Source organism: Myxocyprinus asiaticus, chromosome 2, assembly GCF_019703515.2.
Source record: "Myxocyprinus asiaticus isolate MX2 ecotype Aquarium Trade chromosome 2, UBuf_Myxa_2, whole genome shotgun sequence".
In the NCBI taxonomy this organism is placed as follows: domain Eukaryota; kingdom Metazoa; phylum Chordata; class Actinopteri; order Cypriniformes; family Catostomidae; genus Myxocyprinus; species Myxocyprinus asiaticus.
Window position 1 is genome coordinate 64,773,877 of NC_059345.1, and position 18,764 is coordinate 64,792,640.

At 37.9% G+C, this 18,764-nt stretch overlaps 1 protein-coding gene across 1 annotated transcript in view; it reads left to right on the forward strand.

The window, feature by feature from the left end:
• LOC127456485 (phospholipid-transporting ATPase ABCA1) overlaps nucleotides 1-18,764 on the forward strand; it is a 221,481-nt gene that overhangs the window by 115,185 nt on the left and 87,532 nt on the right. Inside the window, exons 23-32 of the mRNA XM_051725006.1 lie at nucleotides 2,085-2,287; nucleotides 6,960-7,023; nucleotides 7,163-7,365; nucleotides 7,499-7,547; nucleotides 8,121-8,228; nucleotides 8,587-8,619; nucleotides 10,474-10,613; nucleotides 12,850-12,977; nucleotides 13,503-13,601; nucleotides 16,456-16,648. Coding sequence (XP_051580966.1) covers nucleotides 2,085-2,287; nucleotides 6,960-7,023; nucleotides 7,163-7,365; nucleotides 7,499-7,547; nucleotides 8,121-8,228; nucleotides 8,587-8,619; nucleotides 10,474-10,613; nucleotides 12,850-12,977; nucleotides 13,503-13,601; nucleotides 16,456-16,648 — 1,220 coding nt within the window. The remainder of the gene's footprint in view (nucleotides 1-2,084; nucleotides 2,288-6,959; nucleotides 7,024-7,162; nucleotides 7,366-7,498; nucleotides 7,548-8,120; nucleotides 8,229-8,586; nucleotides 8,620-10,473; nucleotides 10,614-12,849; nucleotides 12,978-13,502; nucleotides 13,602-16,455; nucleotides 16,649-18,764) is intronic.

The following is an 18,764-nucleotide window of genomic DNA, read 5'->3' on the forward strand; positions in this document are numbered from 1 at the left end:
GCTTATATGTTTGTTTAACTTGTTAACTGCTATTAACTGGCCCGCTCACATGTGACATGTTAAGCCAATCGGCTCGCATGGTGTAAGCTGATTGGTCCTTTGACATGTAATCGGGTAGCCAATCAACTTGCATCTCTCTCTTTGTATAACATTTAAATTGCAGACAAGCCGTTTTCACTGCAGCGCACTGCAAGAGTTTTTTTTTTCTCTGAAACCCTCCTCCACTCCAGCAGCAATTGTCTAGATCTGGTACATAGGGATTGTTTGTAATGTCCATTTGTGCAGCAGCATGTCATACATGCTCAATGCAGCATGCCTTGCTTTTTGTCTAATTGTGCAGCAGCATGTCCACATGCTTAAGTCAGTATTTATGTGAATTTTCTAGAAGTAGCAAGTCTCCGTACTTGCTCTGCAGCAGCAGCGTAGCAAATCTTGTTCGCCAAGACTAATATCCTATCAATACTGTATGTCATACCCACATTAACATGTTAAATCTTTCCAAGAGTTGTCATGACAACTTGATTAAAGGACACACCTTTACAACTGCAATCAACTGGTTAATTCATAAGCATTTAAGGACACAGCACCTCAGAAGAAAGGTTGTAGATATTTATGGGCCTGTAAAGAGATTTTAAAGCCATTTCCAAGTTATTTAAAATCCACAGTTCAACAGTACATAATCCACAAATGAAGAAGGTTTCAGATTACTGGCAGATCTGTCCAGGCCGGGCTGTCCCACCAACAGTTAATGCTGTTGTGCAAAGAGAATGCACAGATATGGACTACATTGGAGGTCAGCAAGAAAGAAGCCTTCTGCTCTCGAAAAAGAATGCCAGGGCAAGACTGAAGTTTGCCTATCAACACCTACATGAGGAACAGGACTTCTGAAACAGTGTGGAGTAGTCTGGCCACAGTTCCAAACATCATGTTTGACGAAAACCAAATGCTTCAATTGAGAAAAAAGAGAACCTCATTCCGACTGTGAAGCAGGATGGTGGGTGTATTATGCTTTGGGTTGTTTTGCTGCTTCAGGGCCCAACAAATTTGCCATCATATTGCATAATGTCAACTATAAATGTCACATTATACCAAAGAGTCCTTGAGGAGAACACAAGGCCAACTGTTAAAAGTTAATGCTGAACTGTAGGCCTTGATGACCTAAATAATGAAAGGAAATCCACAAAGGAATGGTTTGATTTTTTTTTTTTTAATGGCAAGTCAAAGCCCTTATCTCAATCCAATTAAAATGCTGTGGACTCCTTCGTGGAAGAAACCCCTCCGATATGACACAGTTAAAGACATCTGCATTAAGAAATGCAAAACATTGCTCCTAGTCAATGTAAGAGACTGATAGGCAATTAGAAGACATGCCTACAAGAAGAAGCCAGCTACTAAATGTAGGGCTATCTATCACTAGTGCTGTTTATTTTCTGGAGTTGAATGTCATAACTGAATGAGTGTGTTGACACAGAACCATCTGATTTTACACTGTGTCTGTTGTTTTTATACAAAAAAAGTTTGTGGCTCTTTGAACCTTTCAGAGTTTTATAGTGAAAAGACACCCACTGTGTCCAGATATCTGCTATACAGGGTCCAACATCACAGATGCTCAATATAAACATGAGCATTTCTGCCACATTTTTGCGTTTTCAGAGGGCGCTGCCTTTGGGAGGCGCAGACTCTTGATATTTCTTGTTATTTCTGCTCTTGGCGACTCAAAGGACAAATGCTTTGAACTCCCACTGCCTCGTCACAGAGCAAAAATAACGCTGCCGCAGAACCCCGTGGGTGTCTGGCTTCATGACAACTCCAGCATATACTAAAGGAAGGAAACTTTTCGATACAGATCTGAGCACTACGCATTCTCATGAGCGAGGAGTATGCACACATTTCAGTGTGTAAAAACGTCTTTAAATATAACATCCTGTTTTCCACAGCACCCGCATGTCAAACAAATCGTGTCTGATTCAAATGAGAACGAGACCTTCGGAAATTCACGTTTCAAAATGAACTTTGATGATTTTCACAAACCCACACACACACTGAATATGTGTTTGTTTGATGTGTGTGTGTGTGTTTTTCAGGGCGTACTATCATTCTGTCTACCCATCACATGGATGAAGCAGATATTCTGGGCGATCGTATCGCCATCATCTCTCACGGCCGAGTTTGCTGCTGCGGCTCTTCTCTATTCCTCAAGAAAACATATGGCAGAGGCTATTACCTCACAGTCGCACGGGCCAATCAGGATCAAGCGACATCACAACGCACGCCCAAATCTAAAGAGGTAACTTGCACAACACTATTTCTGTGTCACTAATGAAATATGCTGATTCATGACATTGACTCATGGGAACAAAATGACAGATTTCCTTGCTTCCATTGAAGCACATAACATGTTTTTTGGAACATTCTCAAATCATTTTGGGATAACAAGGATCATCAGGTTTTGCACAAACTTATGGATTCCATGCAAGCTGGAGTCCATGCTGTCATTAACCCTCCTATGGTGTTGAAAAATGGCACCTCCCTTTGGTATTTACGGTCATTTTTGACAGGAAGGGTCAGATGTGTAACCTCCTTTTTTATTATTATTATGACAATGATAATATTTCTCCTTCCTTCAAGTAAGATTTTATACTATTTTTTTTATCTTATTTACATGTACATTTCTAAATTTTACTATTAATTTGCATATTCAAAAAAGCAAATTTTTGAAAAAATAAATAAAAATAATAACATTCTGAACCTACACTTCTATAAGTGGAAACATGAAGAAAATATAAGAATGTGAAATAAATTGGAGGCAGATTGCTGCCATCTGGTGAACAAAATATAAATAACATGATTTGAAAACCATGTCATGCCAGTAACAGCCAGTAGATGTTGTTACCTAATTTTATATTTTATCACAAGATATGCATTTGGATATATATTTAGATATTATCAAACTATTATATATTAAAGTTTAGCATTTTAAAATTTATTTGAAATGTCAGTTTTTGCAGTTAATGTCATTATACTTGCAATCAAACCTGACCATGGTGTTACAAAGAGAAGACACAGAATATGCATTTTTCTACCAATAATTAATTTTCAAACATAAAAATTGTATAACTCAAAGTAAATTCATAATAATGTCAAGAAACTGAACATGAAGCAAAATTCTGAAAATTAAATTAGAGTATAAAACAGAAGAATCCGAGTAAACATTTTGCAGTTTCAAACATTCTATCTTAAAAAATTATTTAGCAAACGTGTGAGTGTGTTATGTGAGTGTGTCAGATTGCTGTCATCAGCTGGAATACAACAGTTGACTTATAATGCCAACAATGACCAAAAGATGGCTGTAGAGCTCCACTTAATGATGCCCTGGCTCTCTGTGTGTGTGTTCTGCATTGTGTGAGTGTATTATTGTCTCACCCCTTCATTTCTGTGTGTGTGTTTACCATTGTGACTGATTTATTGTTTGTTTGTTTTTTTGACAAATGTAAAAACAAAACAAAACAAAAAAAAAAACTCTGGATTATAGTCTCACCAGTTCATTTTTGTGTGTGTTTGTGTGTTTGATTGGGTGTATATGTTTTGCACTGAGGATGCTTTAGAGTCTCACCCTGTAATTTCTGTCTGTTTTTTCTGCATTGTGGCTGATTTATTTATTGTATTTGACAGATAAAAAAAATAAAAATTGCTCTGTTTTTTGTCTTTCACATTCATTTTCAATGGTCGACCATTTTTGACTGCGAATACCAAAGGTGTCACTTTTTTTTTTTTTTTACGACCACTTAGACTTATTGAATCAAGCCCAATTTTTTTTCTTTTTTATATTGAGATGGCAAATGGAGGAAAAGTCACCAAGTACTGTTCAGATAAAGGAAACCATTTTTATAAAATGAGGAAAACAAATTCGGTAAAAATGACAGAATACCATAAAGCAAAAGGGAACATACCAAATACTAAGACATTTTTAATGTTACCTTTTTTTTTTTTTATTCAAATGTTCACTTAAATGGAAATAAAAGTCTCAGACATTGGGAACACATTGTAGCCTTTAAAACATGCAAAATATCCCATAGACTTATGACTACCATCGATTATTCTTTAGAAAATGTTAAAATTAAAGGAATATTCAGGATTTAATCCAAGTTAATCTCTTTCATCAGCATTTGTGGCATAATGTTGATTATCACAAAAAGTAATTTAGACTTTTCCCTCCTTTTTAAAAAAAAGCAAAAAACAAAAATTGAGGTTACAGTGAGGAACTTACAATGGAAGTGAATGGGGGCAATTTTTGTCTGGGTTTAAAGACAGAAATATGAAACTTATGATTATAAAAAGGACTACATTTATTTATTCTGTTAAATCGTGTGTATTATTTGAGCTCCGAAGTTGTTTAAAACTTTGTTTTTGAGGTAATTTTAGTGTTTACACTTTACAGCGTTAAGGCATCATGGTTTTTGTTGATATAATTTTACACAGAAATGGTTAGTAAGTGATTTAATCACACTAAAATCATGTTGACATGCAAATTGTTTATGTCTTATGGCTATACTTTTGAAACAGTAGGTATTTTAAAGTTTACAGATTGGCCCCCTTCACTTTTATTGTAAGTGCCTTACTGTAACCTAGATTTTGGCTTTTTTATAGAAAAGGAGGGACACATTTTAATACATTTTTGTGGCAATCAACATTATCCCAGAAATGCTCTCAACTGAGCTTAACTTGCATTCTTGAACTTGTAACTTGAAACCGGAAAATTACTTTAAAGGGGTCATGAAATGCTATTTTTTTTAATAGATTTATTATATTCCCTAAGGTACACTGATAATGTTGTTAAGGTTTTTTGGCAGCAAAACAGTCATAATTTAGTAATATATGATAATTTTCCACCCTGTCTCTGGCCCTCTGTAAGCACCTCCTTAAAACTTCATACTAAATGCCCACTGTTATGATTGGCTAACATCGTGCAGCCCCTCAAAATTAGCCATTTTTGAAACTCAATCTGAAGAGAATGAACAAGCTCCACAACATTATAAAACTAAATTTCAGGTGTTGCACATAATGCACATCCAACACATTGCATCTAAATATATTAAACTTTTCATCTCAAGCACAACTGTTAACACTCAGCACCATAAACTATCAAACAGTCATGACATTTGAAATATTCATGAATGAAGTGGTTTACTTACTGTTTTGCATCGGGTCCAAGTGTTTTTAACTGCCCATTCTTCAATAACAGTTGCTTTGAAAAGCTTGAATTGTATTATGACTGGTTCACAAGCAATCCACGCTGACATGAGCCGAAAAAACATACAATCTGCACTGAAATACAATGAAGACACATCCACATGATGCACACACACAGTTCAAAGCACGGTGTGAACTAGACGCACACACATACAGCATCACATAGCCGGAAATGTATCAAAATGGTCAAAGACATCCATCCAGTGCATGTTTTCAAATAGCGCAGATGGGTGCAAGAACGCGTCCATTACGCATTTGTTCTCAAAACAGCAAGAGGCAGCAGCTGAATGATAGAGAGTGGATTCTTCTCTTCAGAGTTGTAACTTGACACCGCATCAAAGATTCTGCCTAGTGAATGAATATATACAAAAATAATCCAAAATAGTCCAGATGGGTGCCCTTTGGTGTTCAGCAATAGTTAGCCACACTAGATCTACAGTATGTCCTGCTCTCTCTCTGAGTACGAACTGAGCACCACTGTGCAGAGCCAAGGGTGAGATGATGTGAAGTAGGCATTGATGTTTTTTCGCTGAAGAGGCGGTCATGAATTAATGTACCCCTAGTGACTTAGGGTAGTCGCGGAAGTAGAGAATGAGGCGTTTTTGCAGCTTTGTTTCAATAAATGCTTTTATTGCATTGGAGATTAAATTCTGAGTTCTGAAATTTACAGTATGTTTTTATAGTAGAAAGACCTCTTATATGTCAAAATATCAATGAAAATTAGATTCTTCATGACATGACCCCTTTAAGGCTGTCGATTTAACACGTTAATTCAGTGTGATTAATTCTTTAAAAAAGTGCAATTAATTATGCCCCCTGACCGTACATAAATTCCGCAATAATGAATTGACCTACCAACGGAACAATTTAAGCAAAAAGTACCACCTTCATGTTTTTGCGACTCTGAGTCAGCTGGGGTCAGGGCAGCTTATGCTGTACAGGCAATGAACAGTCAGCAGTTCAAATGCGGAACGCAAAAACGCCAGTTGACATTTTCTGCAAATAAATGCTCTAAATGACAATATTTTTATTTGGAATTTGGGAGAAATGTTGTCAGTACTTTATAGAATAAAACAAAAATGTTCATTTTACTCAAACACATACCTATAGATAGTAAATCCAGAGAAACAGATACATTTGCAGTGGCCTCTTAATTTTTTCCAGAGCTGTATAAATCGACCTCTCTCATCAACAAGACATTTCCGTCCACAGAACTGCCGCTCACTGGATGTTTTTTTGTTTTTGCCACCATTTGGAGTAAATTTTAGAGACTTTTGTGCGTGAAGATCCCAGGAGATCATCAGTTACAGAAATACTCAAACCAGCCTGTCTGGCACCAGCAATCATGCCATGGTCCAAATCACTGAGATTAAATTTTTCCCCATTTTGATGGTTGATGTGAACATTAACTGCAGCTCCTGACCCGTATTTGGATGAATTTACACATTACACTGCTGCCACACGATTGGCTAATTAGATAATCGCATGAATAAGTAGATGTACAGGTGTACCTAATAAAGTGGCTGGTGAGTGTGTGTGTGTGTGTATATATATATATATATATATATATATATATATATAACAAATATTGTTATATGCGATTAATTTTATTAATCAGCATGTCATGTACTATAATAAATCGATTGACAGCCCTAGTAAAAATGTTTGTTTTTTCCCCATATTTTTGTTTGTGTGTGTTTTTTCAACAGTGTGATATGTCCAGTGTCGATGAGGGAATTTGCAGTGACAGCATCAGTAGTCTGGACACATCAGGTTTGAACAACACCTCATAAACATCACACACTCTAACTCATACTAATGAAAATATGCGTACACATACAAACTAATGCACATTGGCATACATACTCATTATGTTTCTGTATAAATGCTTTTTTGTCTTCCTCCTGATCAGATGTGGGTGATGTGAGTCGGCTGGTGCGGCGGCACGTGGCGGAAGCAGAGTTTCTGGAGGTCATAGGTCAAGAGCTTGTGTTTGTGCTGCCATACACAGCCGCCAACAACGGCAGCTTCGCTTCCCTCTTTAAAGAGCTCGACCTGGAGAAAAACTCTCTGGGCATTACCAGCTATGGCATATCAGACACCAGCCTGGAGGAGGTACATCACTTTTTTGCCATGGCCAATTTTGTCCCCACCACGTTGTGGAATAGCTTGTGGCAAGAATGTATCTGAAAGAAGCTTCGAGAAAAGTCTGGGTTGTGACTAAATTTTCTGGTGTTTAAATTTACAGATCTTTTTGAAGGTGGCTGAAGACACAGGTGTTGATGTGGAATCTCACGGTAACCACCTCTCTGAATATTCATTCCATTTTACACATTAATATCTCACCATATCTGACAAGTTTGTCTAAGATATTTGCAGATGTTAGCTATGACATGTTATTGATATTAAATATCATTTTTAATGTCATTTCATATCATGGATTTTTTTTTTTTTTTTGCCTTTTGTAAGTAATGCAATAATAAGGTCATGTGTCAACATGTGCAGCTAACTTATGTCAGAAGTTGCAGGAGTTCAGAATGAGCGGTTAATGCACCTTAGTTCCAAAAAAAATGGTCATTAGTTTCAGAAATGGTCTTATTTCAAATGATAAAAATATATATTTTTTTTGCATAATATAATTTCTTCCAGGTCCCCTAAAATGGGATTCTGTCTCTTAAGAAGCTATATGGTTCACCTTTGATAAGAGCGATCTACTTTTTAAAAAAGCTGAGACGAAGTGTTGCAATTGGACTGTCTCAACTCTGAGTGTGTTAATGTTCCTAAGATAAGAACAGTTAAATAAGGGCTGAAAGTGTCACAGCCTCCCATTTCAGACTCAACCTCTGCTCTGTGTGTGTTATGTTTTGAAGATAAGAGAGGAGCTCTTGAACAAAAACGCAGAAGCAGCTCAAGGATATCAGGAATACAGACTATCAGCACAGCACTGGAATGCAAAGATGCAAATACTGTGAAAAATGGTATGGTCATGCAGTACCATGCACACTGCACACTTGTACACTACCAGTCTGAATTTATGTTTTACATTATCTTATATATTCCTATTGATCTAGGCTAGTGCTTAAATGCTTGTAGTTAATTTTGTATACAAAAATAAGTTGTGTTTACATATGAATTTTCTAAAATGTGTAAATAGTAAAGAATGACTAGATGTGTTCAAACTTTTGATTGGTAGTACATATATATGGAAAGAAATATACTAGCCCTTCTTTAACTCACAGATACACAGATACAGAGAATACCATGATTCTGTGTAATATACTGGAACTGCTCCATGTTTTTTTATTTTTTATTTCTCTTTATTTCTCTTGGATATAGAGGTGAAGGTGAGATTCACTAGTCGAGTTGAGGGTAAGTATCTTTAAAAATGATGATACTGTATCTCTGAGACAACTGTATCAGTGAATGAGCTATGGCAGATATAATAGTGAGGTAATAGTGACGTAGCTTTAACTGGGAGGCAGTTGTAATACTGAGGTAGATGTAACTGTGAGCCATCTGTAACACTGTGGCAGTAATAGTGAGGCAGATGCAGTTGTAACAGTGAGGTAGCTTTAATAGTGAGGCAGCAGTAACAGTGAGGCAGCTGTTAAAGTGAGGTAGTTGTAATAGTGAGGCATCTGCAATAGTGAGGTAGCTATAATGGTGAGGTAGCTGTAATAGTGAGGCATCTGTAACAATGAGGTCACTGTAATATGGAGGTGGCAGTAACAGTGAGGCAGCTGTAAAACTCAGACAGTTGTAACAGTGAGGCAGCAGTAATGGTGAGGTAGCTGTAATAGTGAGGTAGCTGTAACAGTGAGGTAGCTGTAATAGTGAGGCATCTGTAATGGTGAGGTACCTGTAATGGTGAGGTAGCTGTAAAAGTGAGATAGCTGTAATGGTTAGGTAGCTGTAATAATGAGGTAACTGTAAAAGTGAGGTAGCTGTAATAGTGAGGTAAGTGTAATAGTGAGGCATCTGTAACAATGAGGTCACTGTAATATGGAGCTGGCAGTAAAAATGAGGCAGCAGTAATGGTGAGGTAGCTGTAATAGTGAGGTAGCTGTTTTGGTGAGGTAGCTGTAATAGTGAGGTAGCTGTAATAGTGAGGCAGTGGTAACTGAGGTATATGTAACATCAAGGAAGCTGTAACGATGAGGTAGCTGTAATGGTGAGGCAGCTGTTAGAGGAAGGGAGCTATTTATGTCAAGTAGCTGTAATAGTGAGCCATCTGTAACGGTGAGGCGGCTGTAACGGTTAGGTAGCTGTAATAGTGATGCAGCTGTAACAGTGAGGCAGCTGTTAGAGTAAGGGAGCTGTTTAAGTTAAGTAGCTATTATAGTGGGCCATCTGTAATGGTGAGGTATCTGTAACAGAGGGGCAGTTCTAATAGTGAGGCAGCTGTAATGGTGCGGTAGCTGTAACAGTGAGGTAGCTGTAATAGTGAGGTATCTGAAAGAGTGAGGCAGTTGTAATAGTGAGGTAGTTGTGATAGGGATGCAGCTGTAATGTGAGGTAGCTGTAATAGTGAGGCAGCTATTAAGGTTAAGTAGTTGTAATGGTGATGCAGCTGTAATGGTGAGGTAGCTGTAATAGTGAGGCAGCAGTAACAGTGAGGTAGCTGTAATAGTGAGGTTTCTGTAATAGTAAGGCAGCTGGAACAGTGAGGCAGCTGTTAAAGTGAGGTAGATGTAATAGTGAGGCAGCTGCAATGGTGAGGTAGTTGTACTAGTGAGGCAGCTATAACAGAGGTAGTTGTAACAGTGAAGCAGCTGTTAAAGTGAGGTAGTTGTAATAGGGATGCAGCTGTAATGGTGAGGTAGCTGTAATAGTAAGGCATCTGTAACAGTAAGGCAGCGGTAATAGTGAGGTAGCTGTAATAGTGAGGTAGCTGTAATAGTGAGGCAGTTGTAATAGTGAGGTAGTTGTAATAGGGATGCAGCTGTAACAATAAGGTTGCTGTAACAGTGAGGCAGCTGTAAAGGTCAGACAGTTGTAACAGTGAGGCAGTTGTAATGGTGAGTTAGCTGTATTAGTGAGGCATCAGTAATGGTGAGGTAGCTGTAACACTGTGCTAGTATAAGTGAGGAAACTGTTACAGATGCAGTTTTTACAGTGAGGCAGCTCTAACTGTGATGATGATGTAAAAGTCAGATAGATGTAAGAGTGAGGTAGCTGTAATAACGAGGCATCTATGCTACTCTATTGATTTGTATGTTACAGACACACAGCGCCCCATGTGTGTGAACGGCAAAGGGTCGTATGTCATCACGGGTTGGTCACTGATCAGACAGCAGTTTTTAGCTCTGTTTATTAAACGGTTCCATCACGCCCGCAGAAGCAGGAAGGGAATCATTGCTCAGGTAAAAACAACAGACACTCCACAGGTTTCTTTACAGTTACACTAATAATTCAGTTATTACACTGATAATTCAGTAATTACACAGATTTCAATTTTACTAGCCCCAAATACACAGTAACAGATTTTTGTTCATTTTAAGTTTTTATAAGACTGAAAGTAATGATTTGAGAATAAGTGAGTAAATCAGATGTTTATTCAGTAACCGCTCTTGGCTGCGTTTTACCAAAGCATCGTAAGCCTAAGTAGATCATAGAAACCATTGGCACAGCCCTGACTGATTCAGAATGATTCAAACCAATCATTTTCATATTAAAATTTAAACTGTTTTCATACAGAGTTTCATCCGCAGACATTCAAGAACCATTAATGAACATTAAGAAATGTAATGAAAATCATTCAGCTCTGGTAATTAAAAAAAAAAAAATGGAACCACTTCTGAACAATAAAACGGTTCTCGATTCTGAACCCTACTCTGCTCAGGCACTCACAAGTGATTTCTAGTCTCAAACTCCCCAAAATACCCTCCTCCGCCCCATCTCCTCATTTAAGTAGATCTTTCATGTTCTGTAGCTGTCTGATGTTTTCTTAATCAGTTAATGTTGGTCTGAGCTGCAATGTCAATCCAAGCAAAACTGTTTACCACCATATGCATCAGCCCATCAAAACAACCAAACGCTTGTTAAAAATCTGAGCTCATGAAATGAACATTCTCCTCAGTAAAGCATGAGAGCATGTGCTGGTAAGGGCTCTGACTCAAGAACTTAAAGATTTGTTTTTCAAATCTGAGTTGAGGTTCTTTTTGTGGCCTCTGCAGTTATTCAGCACACTTTTTCATGTGCTTTAACTCCTTTTTTATGTCTATGTGTCTGAGTAAACTTAATATCATATTCCAGCTGTATGCAAAAAATAATACATGAGAATGTAGTATCATTGTACTATATTGTTTAAGTATTTTTTTGGGTTTGTTTTACCCTCGGTTGATAAATACATTTAAAATAATGTGCTTTTTTTAACATGAAGAGTTTCTGCAATGGCTGACGTTTGTCACCCAATCTGTTTCACTCATGGGAAAGATATTCTATTGTTGTCTTCGTCATTATTCCCTGTACGTTCTCTCTCTGCTGCACATTTACATGTTTATCAGTGTAAACAGAGAGTATTTGGATTGGGTGCTTGAATTTATTGGACAATCATGGAGTGTAATTAATCAGCTGGAGTGAGGCCACGTCATCGACTCGTGCACTGTCAGCCTCTTTGTCTCTCCTGTAGAGGTTTTGTGTTTGCTGGTTTCGCTCCGTCTGTCAGCAGAGGGATGGGATGAAAGAAGAACTTTTAGAGAAGAACAGAGAGGAAGAATAGAGAGAAATTAATTATGCTGGGAATGAGGGTTGACAGTGTTTGAAAGTGTTTAATCAAACCCTTTAACAGCTTTAACTGAGCCAACACAAGCACACAACTTGTGTCTGCCAGAAAGAGACAGAGAGAGTGAAAGAGAGAGGGACAGAGAGAGAGAGAGAGAGAGAGACGGAGAGAACCACAAGTAAACACAAGCTATGTACCACTGCATAGTATATGCTGTATACTTCCTACACTGAAAAAGTGGTAACCTGCAATTGTTAACTTAAGGATCTATCTCTATTTGAACTAACTCATAAAAGTTACACTTGTTGGTGTAACCTAATTTCAGCCATGACAACTTTTAGCATGTTAATGTGGGTATGACATACTGATAGCATATTGGTCCTGGCGGACTAGATCTGCTATGCTGCTTCTGCAGAGCAAGTACAGAGACTCGCTACAGCTAGAACATACACAGATATCCTGAGTTCAGCATGTGGACATGCTGCTGCTTCTGCACAGTTAGACCAACGCAAGACATGCGGAATTAGGCATGCAGGAAATGGTGCTGCACAAATAGACATACAAACAATCCCCCTGTAGCAGATCTAGACCAGTGGTGCTGGGGTGGAGGTGGGTTTCAGAGAAAAACTGAACCATTTAAATGTTATACAAGGAGAGAGACACAAGTTGATTGGCTACCTGATTACATGTCAAGGGACCACTCAGCTTACACCATGCGAGCCATTGGCTAACAGTTAACAAGTTAAAAGAACCTATCAGCTTGCACCACATAGAGTTTCATGGCTGAACTTTGGTAATTTGTCAGGTTTTTTTAGTAAGATTTAGTCAGATTGTTACATTATAACTGACACAGTGTGTGTGTGTATGTGTAACAGGTGGTGATGCCGGCGTTTTTCGTGTGTTTGGCACTCATCTTCTCTATGATTGTTCCACCTACTGTGGAATATCCCAGTCTGGAACTTCAACCCTGGATGTACGGAGCTCCACAGAACACCTTTTACAGGTATACACACACACACACACACACACACACACACATATACATTTAATCATCTGTCATGTGCATTTTCTTCAAATCCTAAAAATCAACATTACGTTTATCCCAAACTAGTGAAGGGTGATATACCTAGATGTAACCATTTGGAATATATTTTGAAAATGATGCTGATGACTTATTATCAGGACGTGTCCAATACAAGTGCCCTGTATTCAACCATTTTTGTTAAGCCTTTTTCCTCGCGGAACCTTTTGGCTGCCTCCCACGTGTAAGCAAAACCTGATCCACCGTTATAGAGTCATCAACCAATCTCTAATTTTTTTAACTTTTAAATAGTGACATCTGGCTGAAAAAAAAAAATCACTAATTTAACTGACTAGTGAAGAAATTTTTGTACTCACAAATGAAGCAAAACATGTACAGGTACATATACCCTTCAGATACCCTCTCTCTCTCTGTCATATACATACACACCCTCTCACATACAATGCACACTTGCATTGGACTTAACAAATCTTGTGTGTGTTGTAGTTTTGATAGCGCTGGTGTAGTCCAGGTGGAGAGAGTGACAGATGCTCTGCTCAGTTCTCCTGGATTTGGAACACGCTGCATGAGCACCAACCCCATACCGTGAGTACACACACACACACGCGCACACACACACACACGCAATATAAACACAAGCTGGTAAGTAGTCATTTTGCTTAGAGGTCGACCAATAGTAGATTTTGCCGAAATGGATAACTAAGCTGGGAAAACCAATTAACATCCCACTCAATGTAAAATAGTGCTGACTTTTTTTTTTCAAAATTAACAGAAATTATTAAATAAAATGAAATTAAAATACAGATATACATCCAATCTTAACCAACATTTTAAAGGTACAGTTCACCCCAAAAATTCCTTCATTATTTACTCACACTGAAGCCATTCCAGATGTGTATGATTTTCTTTTTTCTGCTGAAGGCAAACAAAGATTTTAAGAGGATTATCACAAGAGGCCTCTCGCATGATGCAAGCGTGTTGGCATGTTCACGCGAGAACTGACGGCTGCGTACGCAACAGTTCTAACATGAACCTGCTTGCATCATAAGAGAGGCTGCGTAAACTCGGTCCTCTCATAAACGCCCATTGGAGAGCGACCGAAAATGAACATTTATAGTGAAAAAGGACTTAAATATTGATATTTTCCTCAACCAATGTGATCGTATCGCTTTAGAAGACATCAGTTTTACAACTGGAGTCATATAAATTACTTTTATTCTGCATTTCTGATCACTGAACGTATCATTAAGTGTATCTGAGCGAATTTTGGTGAACGCAGTCAAAACACTCGAGCCACTTGGATACATTTAAATCCCACAATGCTCAAGCACAGAGTAAAAAACTAAATTGTGCACATGCACAATTGTGATTATAATTAATTAATAATTTTCTTTATTTATCACACATTATACATTTGCACATATACAGTGAAATTCTTCTTTTTCACATATCCCAGCTAGGCTGGGGTCAGAGTGCAGGGTCAGCCATGATATGGCGCCCCTGGAGCAGATAGGGTCAAGGGTCTTGCTCAAGGGCCCAACAGCGGCATCTTGGCGGTGCTGGGGCTTGAACCCCCGACCTTCTGATCAGTAACCCAGAGCCTTAACCGCTGAGCCACCACTGCCCTGATTATTGTAATTGATTAAATAATTTATTCAGGACCAGCTTGTGCTCAGTCTTTTATTGTCATGTGTGAAACAAGCAAGAGCACCACAAGTTGCCTTTTATTTTTGCAACTAATTTTGCACAATTTTGCAATTAATTTGCAATACTTGAATCTTTAAAATACTAAAAATAGTATTATATATCTCTATATTAATATAATACTTATATATTAATATATACTGTAATATATTAATACTGGTCTGTGCGAGCCACCTTCTGACAGCTGTGTCCCCCCCACTTTTAAAATGATTGCTACGCCCCTGAATACACAATCACGTATATTCACAGGGCAAAGTAACTTTATGAATCACATCAAAACTCAGTCTGTTACCATTTTTAATGTCCATGTACTCACGCAGTACTCCATTGTTCTTTCATCGATCTCCACGTGACAGGGAAGCAGAGAGAAAGTCAGAATGAGCCACTATGTCTAACATTCTGAACCGGTGTGTGTCTATGACAGAGCGCCGTCGGAAGAGAACGAGACCTCACCTCAAACACAACATTCGGTCGGTCTGTGACACCCTCGGCGAAAATAAAGTTGTTTTGCACTGTCTAGTGAGATGCCAGCTGTAATATACTGTTCAAATAATAATTTTAGACCCATTTGTTGACTGGGCTGCCCGGCACAACGTTACAGAAAATAGAAACCATTCCAAAAATAGAAAGCCCTGTCTCTCGCTCGTCATTTGTCGCAGCTGGTTAGGACAAAAACTCAGATTAACATGGAGAAAAATACCTTTTGTCACGTGTTGCAGCGTCGCGTCACATCTGGTTAGGACACAGTGTTTTTTACAAGATATGAAGTTGGGAGATATGTGCGAGGGCAATGAAGGCTATCGCGTCTGGTCCGAACCGACAGAAGGTCTACTGTGGCACAAGTCACAGAACATTTTAATAATGGTTACGGGAGGAATGTGTCACAAAACACAGTGAATCACACGCTGCTGCTTACGGGGCTGTGTAGCCGCAGACCTGTCCACCGTCGAAAGTGCCTATAATGGGCACGTGTGTGTCGGAACTGGACGTTGGAGCAGTGGAAGAAGGTCGACTGGTCTGATAAGTCCCATTTTCTCTTACATCACATGGACGACCATGTATGTGTCCGCCATTTACCTAGTTAAGTGATGGCACCAGGATGCACTGTGGGAAAATGACAAGACGGTGGAGGGAGTGTGATGCTCTGGGCAATGTTCTGCTGGGAAACCCTGGGTCCTGCCATTCAAGTAGACATCAATATGACACGTGCCACCTACCTAAACATTGTTGCAGACCAGGTACACCTCTTTATGGCAATGGTATTCCCTAATGGCAGTGGCCTTCACATTGTTCGGGAATGGTTTGAGGAACATGATGAAGAGTTCAAGGTGTTGCCCTGGCCTCCAAATTCCCCAGATCTCAATCCAACTGAGTATCTGTGGGATGTGCTGGACCAACAAGTCCGATCCATGGTGGCCGCGGCTCCATGTCGCAACTTACAGGACTTGAAGGATCTGCTTCAAATATATATATATATATATATTCTCAATATAGGTTATATGTGATTAATTAAATGATTCTCAGTAGCCAAAATCTGGAACATTTAATTCCATTTTTTTTTTTTTTTTTTTACATATTTTAACAAAATATCTCAGAATTAACATTTGCAAGCAATGACCTCATAGTTCAGTAATGTTTTATGTGCATAGTAAAAAAAGAGGTGTACTATTTAATGTTTTGGGATAAAATAATGTGCTTTGTGTGTTTGAGCATGTGTTTCCGGTTCCTTCATCAGTAAACTCCCATGTAACCCGACGGGAGGCTCTGATTGGATCACTCCAGCAGTCGACCCATCCATCAATGAGATCTTTGAGAAGGGAAACTGGAGCATGGCGAACCCGTCGCCGGACTGTCAATGCAGCACTCCTCAACGCAGCATCATGCTGCCGGACTGCCCGCCCGGAGCCGGAGGATTACCACCACCACAGGTCAGTAATATACACTTTATAATCACTATCGTTAATAAAGCAATAAGCCACTTGAGGCAGACTTTCTGTCTTAAGTGGAACACAAAATGAAGATTCCCCTGCATCTTTGCAATTCAATGGAAGCAGTGTTGGGTGTAATCCAATTACAAAGTAATTAGTTACTGTAATATAATTACTTTTTAGTCACAAATAGTGCAACATTACATTTTTCATTCTTGTAATCACATTAAAGTTACTGACTTTTAATTAATGCAATACTTGTAACTACATTATTATGGTTATGTTTATGTAAAATCATTTTAGAACATGAATTTCGTTCATCTATTGTATTTTAAGTTTATTTAGAATTTGTGAAAAGTAACTTAAAATCATAGTTATTTGTAATTATATTAATTAACCAATGAAGTAATCACTAATCTGATTACATTTTTAGAGAAGTAATTGGTTATTTGCAGTGGATTACTTTTTTGAAGAACTTACCCAACACTGAATGGCAGTGGATCACTTTGAAGCATTAAAAAGGACTCAAAAGTATCATAAAAGTAGTAAAAAATGCATCATATCAAGTCAAGTCAGTTTATAGTGGTTTTGGTAAGAAACAACAGAATTGTCATTTTTAGGTAAACTATTATTTTAACACACAACAACTTCCAAATGTAACTCTACTCAGTCAGACAGAGAGAGAGAGAGAGAGACAGAGAGAGAGAGAGAGAGAGAGAGAGAGAGAGAGTTTAGTGGTGCTGATGCAAACTGTGTATATTAATATTCGAGTGAATAATGAAGCTGTGAAATGAAGCACATAAATGACAAAACATCAAATGATCAATTACAACTTGAGGTTTTTTGTTCACATTGAACAAATTAAACTTAAAAAGACCTGAAGTGAGTTAGTGTAGATTACACTCACACATAAAATATTTAATAATGTGGAAATTGCCTTGTTTGTCCAACTCAGAACATAAAGATCCATCTGTCAGTTTAATGAGCTGTATGTTAACTGTAATAGTCTACAAAGTTTTGCAGCATAAATTGAACACCATTCATGTCAGAATACATTAGGTGAAAACTTTTTTTACTTAATTCATGACACATACATTCACTATAATATAGAAACCGTTTATGTAACGTTTCTTTAATTTCAGACTGCTAAAGTTCTCAGTGAGTCGTGTCTGCACATGCAAATCACTCCTCAACAAATCCCACTTTAACATTTTCTCTAAGTGTATACAGTTAGACACACACAGAGCTGACCCAGTTTGCAAACATTTACTGAACATTTTACTAAATTCTGATTGTTGAGTGTTATAAGGGAAGAGTCCTTCACACACACACACACACACACACACACACACACGAGATCTTTCTCTTTAAACACAATCATGGATGTGTTTGGTTTGATGGAGGCTGGATTAATATTATCCGCTACCCGAGGGCTTCAGATACACCAAGAGCTGCTTTAATTAGACCAGCGGCGCATAGATAAAGAAGCCCTGAAGGGTTAGATAAAAAAAAAAAAAAAAAAAAAATTTTTTATAACAACACAAAAAGGTGACACATATTGTTTCCTGCACAATTGCCCTTTCACAGCTTTTACTTTTCATATGAACTGGGCACAAAACCCAATGAGAACAAATGTATTAGTCCAGGAATGGCTGAACACTCTCAAATTGTAAGTAAATCCAGGCTTCCCCTGCAGTTTTAATCTTGTCATCAAAATTACTGAAGAAATAGCTGCATCATTAAGGGCGATAATAAAACGGTTTATGTTAAAACATATTAGGGATGTCCAGATACCGTGCTTGGATTGTGCTGTGAGGTTCTGTATAAAAGCACTTCATTTGATAAAAATAATACAATATTATGTTGAAAATGACTTGTTCTATTTTCATTTGATTAAAGTTCAATGAATTCATTTAATTAACCTCTTAAACGCTGATGTAGTTTTGGGCTGCCGCCAGCAATTTTTCACACAAATTTAAAAGCTCACCATTCACATATACTGTGGACTAGCTGCCAAAAAATGGTCAATTTTTTTTTCAGAAACCCCACCAAATAAATAATATTGTATATGTTTACAATCTTATGATAAATAGAATAAAAAAAAATGTTGTCTTAA